The following is a 20,646-nucleotide window of genomic DNA, read 5'->3' as shown; positions in this document are numbered from 1 at the left end:
TAAAGATTTTATTTATTTATTTGATTCTTGATTTCGGCTCAGGTCATGATCTCAGGGTTGTGAGATCGAGCCCAGATCGGACTCCGTGCTCAGTGGGGAATCTGCTGGAGATTCTCTCTCCTTTCTCCCTCCACCTCTCCCCCTTCTCCCTCCACCTCTCCCCCTGCTCGCATGCTCTCTCTCACTCTCTCTCTAAAATAAATAAATCTTAAGATTTATTTATTTATTTGATTACTTATTTGAGAGGAAGAGAGAGAGCATAAGCAGGGGGAGTGGCAGGCAGAGGGAGAGGGAGAAGCAGGCTCCCTGATGTGGGGCTTGATCCCAGGAGCCTGGGATCATGACCTGAGCTGAAGGCAGATGCTTAACTGACTTAGCCACCCAGGGGACCCTAAAATAGATAAATAAACCTTAAAAAAAAGAAAAAAATTGTGACACATGCTCCAAAATAGATAAATCTTGATTATGTCAAGTGAAATAAGCCAGTCACAAAATGACAAATGCTGTATGATTCCATTCACATGAGGTACTTAGGGTCATCAAATTCAGAGAGAGAGGGCGCCTGGGTGGCTCAGTCGTTGGGCGTCTGCCTTCGGCTCGGGTCATGATCCCGGGGTCCTGGGATCGAGTCCCGCGTCGGGCTCCCTGCTCAGCGGGAAGCCTGCTTCTCCCTCTCCCACTCCCCCTGCTTGTGTTCCTGTTCTCGCTGTCTCTCTCTGTCATATAAATAAATAAAATCTTTAAAAAAAAAAAAAATTCAGAGAGAGAGGGTTGCCAGGGAATGGGGGGGGTGTGTACAGGGGGAAATGGGAGTTGTTTATTAGGTACAGTGTTTCAATCTGGCAGGACGAAAAAAGTTCTGGAGTTTGATGTTCATGATGGTTGCACAATAATGCCAATGTACCCGAATTGTACACTTTAAAATGGTTAAGATGATAGGGGCGCCTGGGTGGCTCAGTTGGTTAAGTGACTGCCTTTGGCTCAGGTCATGATCCTGGAGTCCCGGGATTGGGTCCTGCATCGGGCTCCCTGCTCAACGGGGAGTCTGCTTCTCCCTCTGACCCTCCCCCCTCTCATGCTCTTTCTCTCTCTCTCATTCTCTCTCTCAAATAAATAAAAATCTTTAAAAAAAAGAAAAAAGAAAAAAATGGTTAAGATGATAAATTTTGTGTTATGTGCATTTTACCATAATTTTTTTTAAAAAGTATGCAAAGAGGGGCACCTGGGTGGCTCGGTCGTTAAGTGTCTGCCTTCGGCTCAGGTCATGATCCCAGGGTCCTGGGATCGAGCCCCACATCGGGCTCCCTGCTCAGCGGGAAGACTGCTTCTCCCGCTCCCATTCCCCCTGCTTGTGTTCCTACTCTTGCGATCTCTGTGAAATAAATGAATAAAATCTTTTTAAAAAATAAATAAAAAGTATGCAAAGAGTTGTTCTATGCCCCTGAGAGTGAAGTAATCAGAAGCAGCAATCTGGTTTCAGAAATCTTCCTAAAAATTGCTGGAGACAAGCAGGCAGGCCCCATTCCCTGGCTCCAGGAGAATGAAGAACCACAGTCCCCCCAAAGGAGATCACCATTCATTTGGGGAACAGAAAAGGTCCCAAACAGGACTAACAGGGGGCAGAGCCCTAGCATCGCCTGGCCTCAACCCAGGAGGAAAGTCCCACCCACTAGCATATGCACAAATAGGGTATGGAGCCAGCCAATTCCTGACCCAGTGAGCTGCCCTCACCTCCACCCAACACCATGGGAGCCCAGGTGGGGTGGTAGGAAGCACACAGGCTGTTGTAGGCCCCACAGGGTTTCGGTCCTGTTCGTTTTGTGATTCTGAGAAAGTCACCACGGGGGGGAAGGGGGGCAGTGAAAATGCCCAGCTCACAAGGTCAAGAGGGTTCAATGAGATAGGAAGGGAGAAGAGATAGAGGGAAGGAGCCCGAGGAGCACAGGCAGGGAGGGTGCGTGCAAAGGTCTGGTAGAGAGTAGACAGGAAGCAGCCCGATCAGTGAGGCCTTGAATGCCAGGCTATGTTTATAATCCATTCACAAGGAGACAGGAGATTCCAGGAGGGTTCTGGTAGATTTGTCCCAAGTTCTGAGTGGTCGTGTACAAACGGAGGGAGAATGGAACGAAGGGGACCGGCTGGAAGGTATCTGCAATGGCCCAGGCAGGAGCAGGGCGGGACTAAGTTAGAGGCGGTGTAAACCAAGAAGAGGAAACAAAGCCTAAAGACCTTATGAAGAAAAGCAAACAAACAAATCCCCTCCCGCTGACGTGACGCTCGGCAGCCACGAGAGGCCCCCAGAACCGCCACCACAGTCTGGCTCCCCGGTCCATCTGCTCGGCCCTTCCGGAACCTCCCTTCCTTTTGCTCTTGCTCCCTGGAGCAATCTGCCTTTATGTTCAAAAGTATTTATGAAATTGAAATGAGTGTATCTCATGGGCACCTTGTCAGAAACGTGCCATTACGAGTGACATTTTCGGGTGTCAGAGTTAGTCTCTTTCGTCTGCTGGTAGATCCAATTTGCCCAGTTGACAAGTGAGAAGACTGTGACACCAATAATTATAGAAACAAACCCAACCCAGTATCTGGAAGTCAAGCTGTTCTCTCCATGTCTTCCCTCACACTCAGCAGACAATATGGTGGCCCCCTGGCAGAGGGCCCTCACTTCTCAAACCACAGCAGCTCATGGGGACCAGCAGGACCCCAGACCACATGACCTTTCAAGCCAACAGCTGGAGAAAAGTATGCACATGACTTCTTAAGACTAAAGGGAGGAAGCAGAAAGCCTCTTCAAAATACCACTCAGGTTCAAACAAAAGAGCACTGTACAACTCCATGCTAGAAACTTCTAGAACAGGCAAACTCAACTCTGATGACAGAGTTGAGATCAGTGGTTACCTGTGCAAGGGGTGTGCTGTAGGGGAGGGCTGACTGGATAGGGGCAGGAGAGAACTTTCTGGGGTGATGGTGAAAGTCTTTATCTTAGCAGAGGTATGGGTTACAACTGTAAATGCATTTGTGAAAACTGTAACAATTAAGATTTGTGTAGTTCAACCGTAAGTAAATTGTCTCTCAAGGAAAAATGTGTTAGAAAATGTGTGTGCGTGCGTAATACATACATAAAATTAAAAATCCACACAAATATATATAGAGTGGATTCAAAAGAACCTTCTATGAAGGCTAAAAGTCTTACTTAAGAAAAACTAAAAGCCACTTTGATTCAGGCCTTAAGCTATAAATGGAAGTGAACTCAGAGACTCTGTTGTACAATTCACCGTCTTCAAATGAGCAAAGAGGTAGAATGTGACCTACCCACAATCACACAGCAAGTCAGCCACAGACTGCTGACCAATCCCGGGCCTCCCAAGTGCTAGCCTGGGATTCATTTGTCTGTTCTGGACGAGTGCCAGAAAAAGCAGCCGAAACAGAATACCAAAGGTGATTTTATGAACTAATTTCATTTCAACCTTCAAACCCAGACCTAGTCACCCTCACCAAATTATGTGTGAACGTGATTAACTTTCAGACAATAAAAAAATATTTGCCTTCGTGAGTCTAGGTCAAGAACTACCCCTTCTGGGCATGCCTGGCTGGCTCAGTAAGTGGAACATGCGAGTCTTGGATCTCAGGGTTGTGAGTTCGAGCCCCACACTGGGTGCAGAGATTATTAAAAATAAAATCTTAGGGCAGGGCACCTGGATGGCTCAGTCGTTGAGCGTCTGCCTTTGGCTCAGTCATGATCCCAGGGTCTTGGGATGGGCTCCCTGCTCGGCGGGAGGCCTGCTTCTCTCTCTCCCACTCCCCCTGCTTGTGTTCCCTCTCTCACTGTCTCTCTCTCTCTGTCAAATAAATAAAATCTTTTTAAAAAATAAATAAATAAATAAATAAAATAAAATAAGGGGCACCTGGGTGGCTCAGTCGTTAAGCGTCTGCTTTCAGCTCAGGTCATGATCCCGGGGTCCTGGGATCGAGCCCCGCATCGGGCTCCCTGCTCAGCGGGAAGCCTGCTTCTCCCTCTCCCACTCCTCCTGCTTGTGTTCCCTCTCTTGCTGTCTCTATCAAATAAATAAAATCTTAAAAAAGAAAAAAAAAAGAAATTTTTATTTGATCTTTGTCCCTAATTCCTGGCACACAGCTCTGAAAATCCTTGGGACTCTCCAGAGCGCTAAGAGTATCTTTTGTATGCTAATTAGATGACTAGAGGCTGGGGCCCCTTGATAGCTCCACAATGGGGGCTGGACATCAGAGGATTGGGAATTTTCAGCCCCAACTCCACCTCCAATCTCCAGGATGAGAGGGGGGCTGGAGAATGAGTTAATCACCAACAGCCAATGATTTAATCAATCATGCCTATGCAGTGGGGTTCAAGGAGCTTCCAAGTTAATGAACGCACTGAGGTGTTGGGAGGGTGGTACACCGAGTTAGGGGACGGAAGCTCTGCGCCCCCTCCCCTCATCCCTCACCCCATGCATCTCTTCCATTTGGCTGTTCCTGCGTTGTATCCTTTATAATAAACTCGTAAATGTAAATAAAGTGTTTATCCTGTGTTTTGTGAGCCTTTCTAGCAAATTCTTTAACCTGAGGAGGGGGTCATAGGAACCCCCAATTTACAGCCAGCTGGTCTAAAAATGTGGAACTAGGGACTGGTGTCTGAATCAGGGACAAGTCTTGTGGGACTGAGCCCTTAACCAGCAGGGTCTGCAACAACTCCAGGTAGTTAGGTCAGGACTGAATTGTAGGACACCGAGTTGGTGTCAGAATTGGCTGCGGTCAGAAAAAAAAAACAAAAACCCACACATTTGGTGTCCAAAGTGTTGTTAGGGTAAAAACAGCACAGCCCACCCTCCCTGGGCCTCAGCTTCCTCACCTGTAAAAATGGGGGGTTTGGACCAAATGCCGCTAATGCCCCTCTCTAGCTTGAATTCAGTGAGTCTCTGAATTGCCGGTTTAAGAATTTCCAGAGTTAACATGAGGGATTCTCACTCTCTGGAAGCCACTAGCAAATTCTGCTTTCCAACGCCAAGCAACATCATTTCTCAGGCCTCATTTCCTATTTTGACTAATGACGTGCCAGAACTCTGTGATTTCTCCTTTGAGAAGTGGCAAAAAATTCAACAGTGTCCTATTACAGGGCCCCGTCCTTGTCCCCAGCTCTCAAAGATGTGCAGCCCAATTCTCTGAGACGAAGAGAGCAGTCTCTCTCCATTACACTCAATTTTAAGCCAAAACCTGAAACAGAATTTTTGACATGCCTTCCAGACTACAAGGCTGGTGCTTCATGAATGATTAAAACAGCAGCTGGTAATGTCTTAAAAGCAAGTTGGTCAGTTAGACAACTTAACATCTGTTTAAATCCCCTCTCCCCTCCCCCCTCAAGACCATAGTTCCAAAGCAAATCCAAAGAGAAAGTAAATACACAAGTATACACTGGTCTTCCATGACCGAGAAGAGCCTCACTGAGTTGGAAGAAGGCACATCCTTTAACGGAACCCTCAAAAGAGGGGTTGGGATGATGAGGACACTTGTGCACTGAATCCCACTAGGACTGAACTGGGTGAATCATTTCTAACATGAAGGCACATCTGCATTGGGGACAACTCCTGCCCAGAGTTTCTGCCTCCAAGTTAATTCTGTGTTCATTCAGTTCCACAAATAATTACTGAGCTTTCCAGCTTAGTGGTTAGGAGCACAGGCTCTAGAGTCCACAGACCTGGGTTCAAGTCCCTGCTCTGCCACTTCTTACACACAGACCTTGGGGAAGGTACTTAGTTTCAAAGCCCTGGTTCCCTGCTCTAGAAAATGTGAATGATGGCTGCTGCAGGAATGAAAGGAAATGATGCACGTAGGTACTTAGCCCAGTTCTTGGTGCAGACTCATGCTGACTAATACTGTTGGCGTCCCTGTTCTGAAGGCACGTGTTAGACTCTCCAGAAAAATCAGGGCATGACGCCACAGGCGACAAAAGGAAAAACAAACTGGACTTCATCAAAATGAAAAACTCCTGTGCATCCACGGAACCCAATCCACAGAGTAAAAAGGCAACCCAGAGAATGGGAGAAAATTATTTGCAAATCATGTAGGTACTAATTAACATGTGACATATCGGGGGAGCTCCTAAAACTCAACAACGATAACCACAACAAAAACCAACCAGATTAAAAACCCGCCAAAAGGACTTGAACCCACATTCCTCCAAAGATATACAAATGGCCAATACGCACATGAAAAGATGCTCATTGTCACTAAAGACTAGGGAAACGCAAATCAAAACCACAATGAGATACCACTTCACACACATTAAGACAGCTACCATAAAGAAAAAAGTAACTAACAAGTTTCCGTGATGATGTGGAGAAATTGGGGCCCTACACACTGCTGGTGGGAATGTAAAAAATGGTGGGAATGTAAAACCACTCTGGAAAATAGTATGGTAGGTCTTCCTCAAAATAGTAAAAACAGAATTACCACATGATCCAGTAATTCCGCCTCTGGGTATATATCCAAAACAACGGAAAGCAGGGACACAAATGGATATCTGTATACCCATGTTCACAGCAGCATTATTCACTGATAGCCAAAAGGTGGAAGCAGCCCAAGTATCCAAAGATGGATGAATGGATAAATAAAATATGGTATAGACAGGGGCGCCTGGGTGGCTCAGTCAGTTAAGCGTCTGCCTTCGGCTCAGGTCATGATCCCAGGGTCCTGAGATTGAGTCCCACGTCTGGCTCCCTGCTCAGTGGGGCGTCTGCTTCCCCCCTCTCCCTCTGCCCCTCCCCCTGCTCGTGCGCACGTGCGCTCTCCCTCTCAAATAAATAAAACCTTAAAAAAATAAAAGTATATACATATGATGGAATATTATTCAGCCTTAAGAAGAAAGGAGATCCTGAAACGTGTTCCAACGTGAATGAATCTTAAAGGTACTATATTAAGTAAAATAAGCCAGTCACCAAAAAAACACATATTGTGTGATTCCACTTATGTGAGGTGAGGATACTGCAAGTCGTCAAATTCAAAGAGACAGAAAGTCGAATGGTTGTTGCCAGGGGCTGGATGTGGGGAGAAATGGGAGCTATCATTTCAAGCAGAGTTTCAGCTAGGCAAAATGAAGAAAGTTCTGGAGGTAGATGGTGGTGATGGCTGCACACCAGTGTGAATGTGCTTAATGTCAATGACCTTTAAAATGGACGGAATGGTAAATTTTGTGTTATGCATATTTTACCACAGTTTTTTAAAAGTAAGTCAATAAATAAGTACAGATAAAAACAGGTACCCTCATAGAACACTTGGTCTAGATGATGCAGGGGAAGCTCTCACGCACAGTAACTCATTGATCCCCTTAATAGCCCTGTAAGATGTATTCTTGTCACATACACACCCCTTCCCTGTTTACAAATCAGGGAAGTGAGTATTACAACAGTTAATGAATTCACACAGGGAAGTCACACTAGAGACAGAAACGGGATCGACTCCACTCCAAAACAAAAAAGTGCCACATGTTGGAAGAAAACAGAGAGAGGCCAGCAGGCATCCCTACTGCTCTAGAATTCCTTGATGGAACTGATGCTAGTTCCGTGGAATTCCCACGTGAAATCAGTTAAGGGCCCTTCTTGTCTAAATGGAAACAGACCAGGCTTGCTGTCTGCAAGGCAATGCGAACAAAAGCCCTAGAGCTTGACTCCCTGCATGTGGAACACGGCTCGGACGACCCTGAACCACGGAAACTTGGGCAAGTTTCTTGGCTCCTCTGAGCCATTTCTTCGTCTGTAAAATAGAGATAATACCACTGACTTACAGGAGTTTTCAGAAAAAAAATATTTTAATGAGATAATGTGTGTGACAGGATGTCTGGAGGATGCTGAAGGATCAGTAAATGATGGCCAGTATTTTGAGCTTAGAAAGATGCTAAAAAATAAGACTGATAGAAAAGAACCTTTGAAGTGAGCCCCTGTGCAGAGCATACTCTGCCACTTTCTGTGAAGGTCATAAGGAAATAGAAAGTACGCATCCTGCCGTGGGGAGCCTCCGGTCTCATTCGGAAGATAAGGCAACAAACACATGACAAGACGTACAATAAATAACCTCAGGAAACTGTACCAGGCAGGATGGAAGCAATCAACAGGTCTGAGTATAGCAGTTGAATGACAGACACTGTGTTGAGGACTTCACACACATTCTCTCATTTAATCGCCACAAAACCCTGGAAAGTTAAGGAATTTGCTATTTTATAGGTGAGGAAAGAGCCAATAGAGATAACAAACATTGTGAGTTCATAGAAGACCATAAACAGGGTGGTCTAGGAAAGCTTCCTGGAGGGGGAGGCGGCACATGCTGCCAGAAAGCAGGCATGCCGACTGGAGGGAGAAGATCAAAGACATTCTGCCAGGTCAGAAGGATTGGTGGGAGCACTAAAATTGGCACCAAGTCTGAAAATGGTCTTTTTATTTTTTATTTTTATTTTTTAAAGATTTTTTATTTATTCATTTGAGAGAAAGTGTGAGCCAGAGGACAGCAGGGGGGAGGGGCGTAGGGAGAAGGAGAAGCAGACTCCCTGCTGAGCAGGGAGGACGATTGCGGGGCTCAATCCCAGGACCCCAGGATCGTGACCTGAGCCGAAGGCACACGCTTAACGACTGAGCCACCCAGGTGCCCCTGAAAATGGTTTTTTTAAAGGCCCCTCTCGTAGCCACAACAAGCTGGGTCAGGAAAAAAAAAAAAAAAAAAAAAAAGCCTGAATGTTATTTATATCTTTTCAGACTACTAGATTAGCCTAAAAATTCTGAGCGATATATCCGCTAGGTGAAGAACAACAACGTTTAACTAAAGCTCCTCTGGATACTTTACTTACATTCTCTTCTTCACTGTTTATCTGCCCCTCCCCCACCAAGAAAAAACAGGTAGATTACACAGAAATATGCTAAGAGAACTTATACAATGTTGCCATCCAAGAGAAAAATGGAGGGTGAAATACACAAGGACTCCACCCCTTCCACTTATTACAAGAAATGAGAAGAATCTCAACGAGTTTGTAAGAGAGCCTTTTATAGTGATTTTTTTTCTCCTTTGCATTTTTTTGTGCATTTTTCAAACTGTCTACATGGCAATTCTACAGAGAATGTTTAATACCCCAAATAGCCCACTCTAAGCAAGCACAGCCCTTGAGCAAAGCCCTTGTGAGTGCGCTCCTGTTCCTGCACATGGAAAGCAGGGCAGGACAAGGAGCAGGCTGACCCTCACCACACGACCTGTGTTTCATAAGCTGTCCAGGCAGTTAAGGACAAATGTTCTCAGAACACCAGGCCTCTTCCCATGGTCCACCAACCTGCCTCAGCACTTCTCCTCTCTGACCGGGGCACATAGGAAGGGCCCTGCCCCAGACCTCGCAGGAATGGCAGTGCCCACTCCTGACTCCCCTGGAGGAACCCCCGCTCCACGCAGATGGGGGCTTTGATGGGAAGAGAGAATGACCTTTTGGTGACTTCCAAGGGGAAACCTCCCTGTCTCTGTAACGATGTCCCTGCTACTCTCCTCCCTAGAAATCCTTCCTGACTCCCCAGGGCCACCGATGAAAGAGCCCCAACTACTCGGCCAACATTTGAAACCCCCCACCATTAGATCTAACCCTGCCTTTCCAGTCTTACCTTCCACCACTCTCCCTTGCTAAGTCGATAGAACTGATCCTGTTATGCCCTCCCCTCACTTAATAGCAGCCTTTGCTCAGGCTGCTTCCTGTCTCTGCCTAGAGAGAGCCCTCTAAGCCTCCTTCTCCATCCCTACCCATCCATCAAAGCTGTGCTCAGTGGCCACGGCCTCCTGAGTCTTCCTGAGTCCTTCCTTCCTTCCTCAGGTGCTCCTCCTCCCCGGCTGAGGGGAGCAGAGCATAACAGCACACCAGTCCCAGAGCCAGAAGGCTGGATTCTACTCCAGCTCCCTTCCTACTAGCTGTGTGACCTTCTCTGCCTCAGGGTCCCCGTCTGCAAAATGGAGTTCACACAGTACCTTACTCACTGTATTCTTGTGGGGATTAAAAGACTGCAAGATCTAGAAAGCACCTATTTCAGTCTGTAGCACACAGTAAATTTTTTTTAAATTATATATGTATTTTTAAGATTTTATTTATTTATTTGACAGAGACACAGCGAGAGAGGGAACACAAGCAGGGGAGTGGGAGAGGGAGAAGCAGGCTTCCCGCTGAGCAGGGTGCCCTAGGACGCAGGGCTCGATCCCAGGACCCTGAGATCATGACCTGAGCGGAAGGGAGACACTTAACAACTGAGCCACCCAGGCGCCCTGCACACAGTAAACTTTTACTGTTACTACTGGAGGTAATAACCCCTTCCATCCTCCACTCTCTTACTTCATTTATCTGTCCAATCTAATGCCCCCACTTTTTATCATATCTGATTTAGGTACCTGTCTTAGCTCCCTTACTAAACTGAGCATCCTGGTAAACACTTAGTCTGATATATACAGAGAGGTGATATAGAGCCACTCAATAGATGACAGATTTCTAAATAACCCCATTTATGGTCTATCCATAAGAAAACCCACATCTGGGCGCCCGGATGGCTCAGTCGGTTAAGCGTCTGCCTTCAGCTCAGGTCATGATCCTAGGGGCCTGGGATCGAGTCCTGCATCAGGCTGCCTGCTCAACAGGGAGTCTGCTCCTTCCTCTCCCTCTGCCCCTCCCCCAGCTGGTGCTCTCTCTCAAATAAATTTTAAAAAATCTTAAAAAAAAGAAAAGAAAACCCATATTTACTGTTTGAAGAAAGATAAAGAAGAGATTAAGGGAGCATAACTTTTCATCTGGAACAATAGTTCTCAAAGTGTGGTCCCTGGACCAGCAGCAGCAGTATCACTTGGGAACCTAGAAATGTAGAATGATAGGCCCCAGCCTACACCTCCTGAATCAGAAACTCTGAAAGTAGGGCCCAGCAATCTGTTTTAACAAGCCCTCCAGGTGATTCTGCTGATCCTGAATCATGAGGTCTGCAGAGCAAGAAGCAACATGGCAGCAAAGGAAGAGCACTGGCTCAGGAGAAGATTCCAGGCTTAACTCTGGCACAAGACCTTACACCGGTCTCCTAACTTCTCAGACCTTCAGCCTCCTTCGAAGCAATACCGGACAACAGTAACACTCAGATAATTAAATACTGTGAGTATTAGGGGCGCCTGGGTGGCTCAGTCGGTTAAGCGACTGACTTCGGCTCAGGTCATGATCCTGGAGTCCCTGGATCGAGTCCCGCATCGGGCTCCCTGCCCGGCGGGGAGTCTGCTTCTCCCTCTGACCCTCCCCCCTCTCATGTGCTTTCTCTCTCTCAAATAAATAAATAAAATCTTTAAAAAATAAATAAATAAATAAATACTGTATTACATGAGATCCCACATATAGAAGTTGCCTATAGTAGGTGCTTAATAATTTTAAGCTGCTTTCAATTGTCTTCCTGTGTATCGCACGGGACTGCAAACACAAAATGACCGAGGTGAAAGGGCTTGGCGAATTGCCAAGTGCAATAGCAATCTGAGGCAGAACTAATTATTCTTGGAACAAATAGCCAGGCTGTGGAACACCTAGCATTCCCAGGACATTAGGAAGCAGTTCTGTCCAACTCCGACCAAGCTACAAGCACAAACTCTGCAACAGAGTATCTGCTTCTTACCCGCCTGTGAAAGCTGAACCTTGAAGAGAGTAATAGAGGATCCTCCCTGCAGGCACCTCACCCCTTGCACAGTATTCCCATCAGAATTAAGGAACTAGTCACTAATCTTTTTCATTTAAGTGAATCCAAACTTTACTCTTGGAAAAAGGATAATGTGAAACCGTGTTCCAGCCAATACAAGGAACTGTCACCACTTGCAGAGCACCATGGACCGGACTTGGGGAAACCCTAGTATGTGATATCCAACCCCCAGTGGTCATGGAGGGTTTAGATTAAGGCAGTAACCTTTTGAAATTTGTTTCAGAAGAGAAAATCCAGAAATAAAAGGCCGTACTTTTTCTTCCTCCACACTTCTTAGCCTCTCATACTACTGCTCATTCTGCTCTAAATCATGCATTCTACTTGGGAACACCTTCCAGAAGGACAGTGAGGATGGCTACAAGAATACACAGGTAACTGTGTCAGACTGTGGGCTTAGCTGCACCTTCAACCTAATAGCACCAGGTTAGAATGTCCGTGTGAGGCCCCAAGCATGAGAGAAAGTAATAATTACCCTCCCCCTTTCCAACCTGGGCCCAGTAGAATGGTTCCCACAAAGCAGGTGAGAAGAAGGGCCATTCTGCCATGAACGAGGCATTGACCGGAGAAAACGCCGTCGACCTTCACGAGCACATCCGCGCAGTGGGTTTCAGGTAGCGTGCCCTCGGACACTCAAAGAGATCCAGAAATTTGCCAGGAGGGAGGTGAGAACTCCCGACGTGCACACGGACACCAGGCTCAACAAAGCTGTCTGGGCCAAAGGAATAAGGAAAGTCCCATACCGTAAGCGTGTGCGGCTGTCCAGAAAAACATAATGAAGATGAAGATTCACCAAATAAGCTCTGTACATTCGTTACCTATGTACCTGTCATCCCTTTCAAAAATCTACAGTTAATGCAGATGAGAACCAACCAGGCTGTCAGATAAAGATATAAAACCACAACAAAATGGTAATAGTAATAATGACCAAGCCCTGAGACTACCAGCCTTACTAGCACACCTTTGGTGAACATGTTACCTCTACTGAAGCCTCCCTGAGAGCAGCTTTGAAACATTTGTATCCCAGAGCCTGGCACCCACGGGCACTCAGGAGGCCGACTGGGCTGGTGGGCTTGTTTCAGTGCAAGCCCTAAGCAGCCGTTGACACGTATTATTTTATGAGCGGGTAAAATGAGGGCCAGAGAAGCTAAAAGTTGGAGTCAGCTAAGCAATGTCATCTTTGACATCACCCCCCGCCCCCAAGAACAGGGCTTTATCCTGGGCCCAAACCCAGCTTGCCACTGTCCCCACCGCCACCTCTGTTCTACTCAGACTGGTGAACACAGATGTGCCCACACCCCCCTCCCTGCCTCATGTACCTGTCCCCAGGCACAGGGTGTCCTCCTCTCTGCCTGTGGAATTCCCAGCCACCCTCGTGAGCAGCCCTCAGACTCCAGGAAGCCAATCCTATCTCCCCAGCTCTTCTGAATTCTTCTGGACTCCTAAGAGCACTGACAATCCCCCCTACTCAACTGAGCACTCAACTAGGCGGTGGCCTTCTATTAGTGATCGTTACTCCAAGCATCTCTGCTCTCTCTCTCTCTCTCTCGACACCAGAAATCCCTTGAGGACCAGGACAGCTATGAAATCTCAGCCCTCCCTCTTCCCAGCTGAGCAGTGGCTTCACTCCTCTGAGCCTCAGTTTCCCCATCTCTAAAGTGGGAAGGACAACAAAATTTACTCCACAGAGCAGCTGGATGAAGCAAGTAATAGCTGTAGATCTGCTCTGTGTAAGCTGGAGCTGCTGCTTTTACTCATCAGCTTTGTTTTATTTCTGTCTCCCTTCTCTCCCGTGAATCGCCTGGCAATACTTTTAAAAGAATACTAACAATACTAAATGCCATGAAAATCACTTTTACACTTCATCACAACGGTACGGAATATACATTAGAACCTCCTTCCATCCTCTAATTTATCTGAACCGTGAAATAAGCTGGGCCTTGCCTGATGACCAACTGGCAATCAGGAGGCTTCATTCTCTTCATGGGTCAAGTGTCTTGTTCTAAGGGCTGGCACTGCTGGGGCCTGTTCCTTCACAGGTCACAGACGGGCCAGTTGCCCCCCATATCCTCTCCCTAACTTAACTATTCTGTTGTTAACAGTGACAGCTACAATTTATTGAGCCTCTACTATGTCCCCGGCAACTGTCATCTCACTTAAACTGTACTACTCTGAGTATGAATCTCTCTCTCTCTCTCTCTCAGCAAACTAAGGTTCAGAAGGGTCACACAATTTTCTAGGGTCACGCAGCAAAAAATGGGTAAGGCAAAACTCAACTCAGGCCTTCCTGACAAGCATCATGCTCTTTCCACCACTCATATGTACCCCCACATCCCTAATATTTGTATATTTTTAAATGTCCTTTAACTTCTACCCCTCACCAGCTACCCCGGCTTTTCCAAGGTGTGGTGCTTCCTATTGTAAAGGAGACAGAAAAGAAAACAAATCCCCTCAAGTTTACCAGCTCCCTCCAATAACTGGTTGGGATTCAATACCCAACTGAGAAATGAGGTTTTGGAAAAGAAAGAGCACCTGAGGAAAGGAAAGGAGGAAGAAAATCTACATAAACACGGTAGTCTGTAAAGGTGGGAAGAGACTCACACCCCGGGCCCAGTGTCCATCATCCCCTATCAAAGACCTTACACCACAAAGAAAAGCAAGGCTCCCAAATGGCAGTTAGCTAACAGAAGAGGCCTCAGTAACTTCCCAGACCCCACTAACGGCTGCAAAGTAAGCTAGAAAGTAATAAGTAAATCAGGAAATAAACAAATCACTACAGCCTAAACCAGCCAGGCCCAGAAGGACACCAAAGGTCCCCACTCAAAAGACGTTTTACCAGTCCTTCCACCAACCAGGAGGAACCCAGTTTTAAAAGAAACTGATCAACATTCTCCGCTAATCAGTTGGCAAAAGTTCCTGTCTTGGGTGAAAAGGCAAGTTGCTTTTTTAGTAAAGAAACCCCATACAGTGGGGTCATTCTGGTGTTCGTTCACATAGCCTTGGGTTTTTCCTTACCCAGGATACCAGTCATCTCTGGTGCCCTTTTCCAGGTGCCCAGAGCCCCCATATAGGATTAACAGGTACTAAGGAGTACCCCTCTCTCTACGCTGTCACCAAAAGACTTCAGCTTTGGGCAAACTTAGTACAGCAGGGAAGCAATAGTCAATATGCAGAGACTAAGGAATATCAAAACTTCAGAACTTGAAGGGACCTAGCGCATCTCACCTCCAAACACCTCATTCGACAGACAGGGAAAACGTCAAACCAGAAAGAGCAGTGACTTGCACAAGGTCATATAGGAAGAGTCACTGGCAAAGCCCCTCCTGGAGCCCAGGCTTCCTGATTCCCAGTCCAGAGCTCTTATCATTAAACAACACGGCCTCCCTTCTTTCCCAGAGGCAGTGCAGGGATATCACCCCCCTGGCAAGATAATCACCCTCTGGGAACCGTTCCCCCCCCATCCCAGTCCCTCCCACAGCCTAGCTGAGTTGCAGCTCTAATTAGCAAGTCTCAGAGTAGGGAGTATTCTCTGGGAGGGTGCCCGGTCTGAGGGCTGCTGGTACTGAAAAGAGGGACAAGCATGGAGGAAGACGGGTGTGGGAGAACTAGGTCCTGGCGGCAGTGGCAGCGAGACCGTCGGCCTGGATGAGGGCGCACTCGGTGGCATCTCCCACCAGGCGAGGAGGCAAGCCGACCCCAGCAGCCCGCACCACCTCCACGAGCCGGGAGGGGCTGGGCCCGGATCGGGAGGGACGCGCGGAGCATCTCCGAGTCCAAGCTGGGCCTCGGGGAGCCGCCTGGCAGTGTGGCACCGGCGCCGTGAGCGGGCCCAGGCAGCCCGTGGGCAGACACCCGACGGCAAGGATGCCCGGGCGGCCCGTGGGGTGGCACCGGTGCCCGGCGAAGGCCCGCGGTCCTCACCAGCCCCGTCAGTCGCCACCGTCGCCCACCCAGATGGCCCACCCTTCGCGCGGCCTTACCGAGGCACTGCCCCACCGGGGTGCTGAACGGGTTCCCCAGGAGGAACTCCATCTTGAGCGGACAACACGGCAGCGTCCCGGGCCCCCCGTCAGCCGCCCGGGGCCCCGCTGTCCCCCGTCGCACTCCGGACCTGACTGACACTTGCCCCCGCCCCACCCTCCCGCACGCAGAACGCCCGGCCCCTGACCCCACCCCTTGTCGCGTCCCTATTGGGCAGAGTCTGCCTAGCCCTTCTCCGATTGGCCCCTACGCCTCCCTCGCGAAGCCACGCCTACCCCGCGGCGCCCCCCATTGGGCGGAGCTGCGAGCTAGGTCACAGGAATCTCCGTCAGGCGTAGCGGCGTCTTCCCTGGCCCGCCTCCGAACGAGACTCTGTGTGTTTTGATTCAGCTATATTTTGGTCAATCTAGCGAATCCTACCATTATTGGGCAAGAGACAAGTCAATCACTCAAGGGGGCCGGAGAAGAGGCGGGGCTACTAATATCCCTGCCCATAGAAAGTGCTGATTGGAGAAACGTTTGTTTTTTCTACTGCTGGTTGGTGGTAGGAGTATTTCCCCACCCAAGAAATGCTATCACGTGACCGTCAACTTTCACCCAGGGTGTCTCTACCACGCGACTTCCCCTTAGCAACCGACTGGCCGCGCTTGGTTCCCTTAGTAACCGGACGAAGCGTCCTCTGCGTGGAAGCGGTCGGGCGGCGGGCGCTTGAGAGGGTGAGACCTTGGAGCGGAGACCGCGGGAGGACTCGCGGGGGCAGACAGATCATCGACTTAACGCTTTTCTCTGACCTTTTTTCCTGGGAGTCGGCCCGGCCTTCCTCACCTGTGAAACGAGCACACAGGTTCTCGGCCAGCCACTTCACGGCCGCGCTGAGACCCTGGGCTTTCAGGCCAGTGGATGAGGAAGAAATGCTAAGGACGCATTTCCTCGGGGAGCAGATCCCGAAGGGATTTTTGTTTTTAGGGGCTCCATCCGCCGACCTGCTGGCCTGATTCCTTTTATCGAAACAAAGGTACCCGGTCCACTGATAAGTTCTTCGAGTATTTAACCCTCATATCCATCCTCTTAAACTGTCGTAAAATTGTTTCTGTTCTTGATTTGTACTCTTCACCTGGTGCTGTATAGAGTTCCATTCCTCTCTCTCCTCGGTAGCTCACTGTACGACTTTGGACAATTTCCTTCCCCTCCCGGGCCTCAGTTTCCCTCTCTGGGAAATGAGGGAATTAGGACTCCTTTCTCCAGTGGCTTCCAGAGCCGACATGCAATTAAGTAATGAAGGTGCACTTAGTACCCAGTAAGCACTCAGTTAATAGGTGATTTTCTCTTAGTAATCCATGGCCAGTAGGGGCTATGTTTTTCAGATTCAATTGATCGCAAGTTTTTGCTTCACAGGACAAGTCTGGTCTTGTTTCTCAGTGAGGAGGCTGCACCATCGGCAGTGGTGTAGAACTCTCTGCTGCTTTCCCTGTCTCCTACCTCTGGTCTTCACCACCAATACTGTTATCAGGCAAGTCAACAGGAACCCAGGTTGGGTGGTAAATTATTGATAAAAGCCCCTTTAGGGGAAGAGTGGTCGGGCCTTGGCCCTGACCCAGAACAGCTGTGAAAAACGTTGTGCGTTGTGACAATGAAAATCCACAGTGCCCTGGGTACGGTTGAGTCATGATTAAGAGAATGGGCTCTGGAGTCATGGTCCCCTGCCTCTGCCATATGCCATATAGATGTATTAACTTAGGCATCTTACTTAACCTTTCTAACTAGCTTCCGGGTTGGTTGGTTGGTTGGTTGGTTGGTTTTAATCTGGAAACTGCAGATGATTAGTCCTACATATAAGTCAAGTTCCTGGAGATCTCTCACAGCCACATCTTACTGCCACCCTGCTCATGACTCTTGCTGATCTCAGTATGACAGCCAGAGTGAGCCTCTTAAAAGTAAAAGCTGATCATGTCACTGCTCTTATTTAGCCCCAGGAGCTTCCCAGGGATCCTAGGATAATAAACTCCCATAGGCCCCTCCAACCTTGCTTCACTTCAGCCCGAATGGAATATGGCTTGTTCTCTCCTACCTCCAGGCCCTCGCTGTGCAGTTCCCTCTTCCTTCTTTCCTACTCATCCTTCAGATCCCAGCCCTGTCTCCCCTGGCCAGGCCAGGTGCCCCTAATGTATGCTGTCCTCGTTCCCTACATCTACAAACTTGTCATGGTCTGTCATTAAATATTTGAATGATGATCTGATTCACGTCTGAAACCGAGGGAAGGAGATCTGTCTTATTCACGGCATGTAGTAGCTATTCATGACATGTGTGTGGGCTGAATAAATGATCTTAAACAAATGTAGGAGGGAGGACTTAATCCATTTTTACAGACGAGAAATTAAAGGCTTAGACAGGTGAGGTTAGTTGCCAAAGGATGCACACCCAGGTTCTAAATCCTGCCCTCGTGTGCTTAACAAAGAGCTTGCCTCACAACCACTCCACACTGAGTAGTGATTGTGGGCTTGACGGAAAGCAAGCCTGATCCGTCCCAGGTGCCAGGCCTAGATGAAGTGGGAGTGATGAGAAGTCAGTTACAGTTTTGAAATCGGAATTAAGAAGCATTTCCCAAAGTACAGCACTTTTCTTTGAGAAAGCACAAACACTTTTGCAGGTAACATCTGCCAAACACTGCACATTAAAATTTCCCCAAAGGCAAGTTGGTGTCAGGGTATGGGAAATCTTAGGAAAAAATGTTTCAAAAGAGCGGGGAGATGGAAAGAGGGGGAGGACTGGAAACGTCTTTGGGAGTTGACTCATTCACTCTAAGGAGTCAGAGCCAGTGCTGAGACACTGGAGAGAGTGGGAAGGCGGAAGGAGCAGGTGGAGAAACGGCAAGGTGGAGGTAGCACTTGGGAGTGGGAGTGGGGCTAGGGGAGGCTTTGGCTCCTCAGGGGCAGAAGGAAAGGACACACGACAATTAGACGCACAGGGACATTTGATCACGGACAGCCCAGAAATGGCAGATGCATATTTATATAAGCTGCATCCAAGTGGATGGTGGGGGCGGGCGGAGGAGGGCAGTGGCAGTTTCTAAGACCAGGTGGCAGGATTGCTGGGCCCACCCCAGTCTGCGGTGGACGTCATCACCCCAACACCGGGAGTCTCTCCAGCAGCACACAGTGGAATAATACAGGGACTGCCCAGCATCAGGGAAGAGGCCTGGGCGTCGGGGACCAAGAGGGCAAAGGTAGATGGTGAAGCCAGCAGGGAGGAGAGAAACAGGGGTGGGAAGTAGAAGGGAGGACTGAGTTTCCAGAGGGTTCAGGAGGCAGAATCTGGGAGCTTCCCACAGAGTGTGCCTTCCCAGAAGGGTCCAACCCTTCTGGATGTTCTTACTCTTAGGCTGGTAAGGATGAGAATGAGGTCACGGTGCCTAGGCTTCCGGGGCTGTGGCTCTGTCCAGCCAGGAACAGCATCCTGAGGTCAGCCGTTTGCCTGCAGAGTCTCCGCCAGATCCTTTGGCCCATTAGCAGCAGAAACCTACTGGACTCAGTTTAAGTAAAATCAGATTTAATGTGAGAAGTCAGGAAACTCTCACAGGGCGTGGAATTAGGGTCATTAGGGGCAGGAAAGTCAGCAAAGACTGTGTCAATCTGTCGGCCCTTTTGTCTTATTTTCTGCCTCACCTCGGTTCCCATTTCTGTTTCTCTCTGTCCATCTGCCTCATCTTCCCCTTGTCCTCTCTGCTTAACCGCATGTCTAGCTAGCCGGTGACCCCCCAGCTCCCCCCCGGCTCACACAGCCGGCTCTGATGGGACTTTCATCCTGCTGCCCCAAGTTCACATTTCTCAGGGGGAGAACAGGAATGGCCAGCTTGGGTCAGTGTCCGCCAGTCTCCACGCCCTGAGCAGCTTGTGGGGAGCTGCGGGGAGTCTCTCAGAGAAGGAGAGCTGCAGGCTGCCCTGCCTGGCAGGGGCTGCCAAGGATCCTGGTGGTGGCAAGACACCGAATGAGGCTGGCTGAGGAAAGCCAGAGGCCGAAGACGGCCACGGCCATGAGGGGAGCTGAGCTCCAAAGAGACCAGCATGGTGCCAGTCTTCTGGGTGGCGGGGTAGGGTCACAGCCGTGGTTGTGGGACCGAGGGGTGCACCCCTGCAGGTGGGCGCCAGGCAGGACGGGGGCAGATGGTTGCTGGAAAAGGCCTGGAGCAGCCTTGGTGCAGAAGTACTCGCCCCTAGGTGCAGCGGGCCAGGGAGTGCGAGGAGGCGGCCCTGGAGCATCCATGACTGTCACCATGCTCCACAATACCTTAAAGAGACCCCAGCCAGATCCTGTGCTCAGACAAAGGGAGAAGCAGACGGTGGAAGAGGAATGTGGTGTCTTTTAGGGGAAATGCAGAGGCTGTATGACTCCGTGGAGCCGAGAGTGATGGACGAGGACATGCTCAAGCTGGCTGTGGGGGAACAAGGCCCGCAGGAGGAGGCTGGGCAGCTGGCCAGGCAGGAGGGCATCCTCTTCAAGGATGTCCTGTCGCTGCGGCTGGACTTCCAAAGTGCGTATCCCGGGCTGGGGTGGGGGCACCAGGCAGCCCAGCATCCTGCGCCGGGCTTCTCTGCCCCAGAATTCCACACACAGTCCGTGATCTCGGGACCCCCATGGGCATTCGGGCCTGCCTGGGGGAGAGGCGTAGGGGTGACACAGAGTGTTTTAAGGCTTAATACGGCGCGTCATTAGCAGTTGCATATCCACAGCACCCCTGATCCTGAATAATAGGACAAGAGATCAAATTCCCCCACTCTAAATCTAAGTGAACCCAAAGGCCACGCTGCTTCCGTCAGACTCCACTGGATTCTTTGGAGCAGGGTCCCCGGCAGGTGGAACCCAGGAGGGGGGCTCCACGTAGCCAGGGAGGAGCCATGGGGAGGGGGGCTGTGTGCTGGGGTAGGAGACA

General features: G+C 49.1%; 2 protein-coding genes across 7 annotated transcripts in view; one reads left to right on the top strand and one right to left on the bottom strand.

The window, feature by feature from the left end:
* The window catches only part of TOM1L2 (target of myb1 like 2 membrane trafficking protein), a 119,708-nt gene extending 103,834 nt beyond the window's left edge, over positions 1-15,874 (bottom strand). For all 6 annotated transcript variants that reach the window (XM_045889723.3, XM_045889724.3, XM_045889725.3 and 3 more), the window contains exon 1: positions 15,719-15,874. In XM_045889723.3, the coding sequence (XP_045745679.1) occupies positions 15,719-15,770 (52 nt within the window). In that variant the 5' untranslated portion in view covers positions 15,771-15,874. The remainder of the gene's footprint in view (positions 1-15,718) is intronic.
* Positions 15,875-16,320: 446 nt separating this feature from the next.
* DRC3 (dynein regulatory complex subunit 3) overlaps positions 16,321-20,646 on the top strand; it is a 33,511-nt gene continuing 29,185 nt past the window's right edge. Inside the window, exons 1-3 of the mRNA XM_045889728.3 lie at positions 16,321-16,734; positions 17,115-17,229; positions 20,083-20,247. Coding sequence (XP_045745684.1) covers positions 20,088-20,247 — 160 coding nt within the window. The 5' untranslated portion in view covers positions 16,321-16,734; positions 17,115-17,229; positions 20,083-20,087. The remainder of the gene's footprint in view (positions 16,735-17,114; positions 17,230-20,082; positions 20,248-20,646) is intronic.

The sequence above is a fragment of the Mirounga angustirostris genome, unplaced genomic scaffold (assembly GCF_029215605.1).
Source record: "Mirounga angustirostris isolate CCGP_5_RB_7025 unplaced genomic scaffold, mMirAng1.0.hap1 SCAF_17, whole genome shotgun sequence".
Taxonomy (NCBI): Eukaryota; Metazoa; Chordata; class Mammalia; order Carnivora; family Phocidae; genus Mirounga; species Mirounga angustirostris.
Note: the sequence above shows the minus strand (reverse complement) of the source record. Positions and strands in the feature narration are given on the sequence as shown.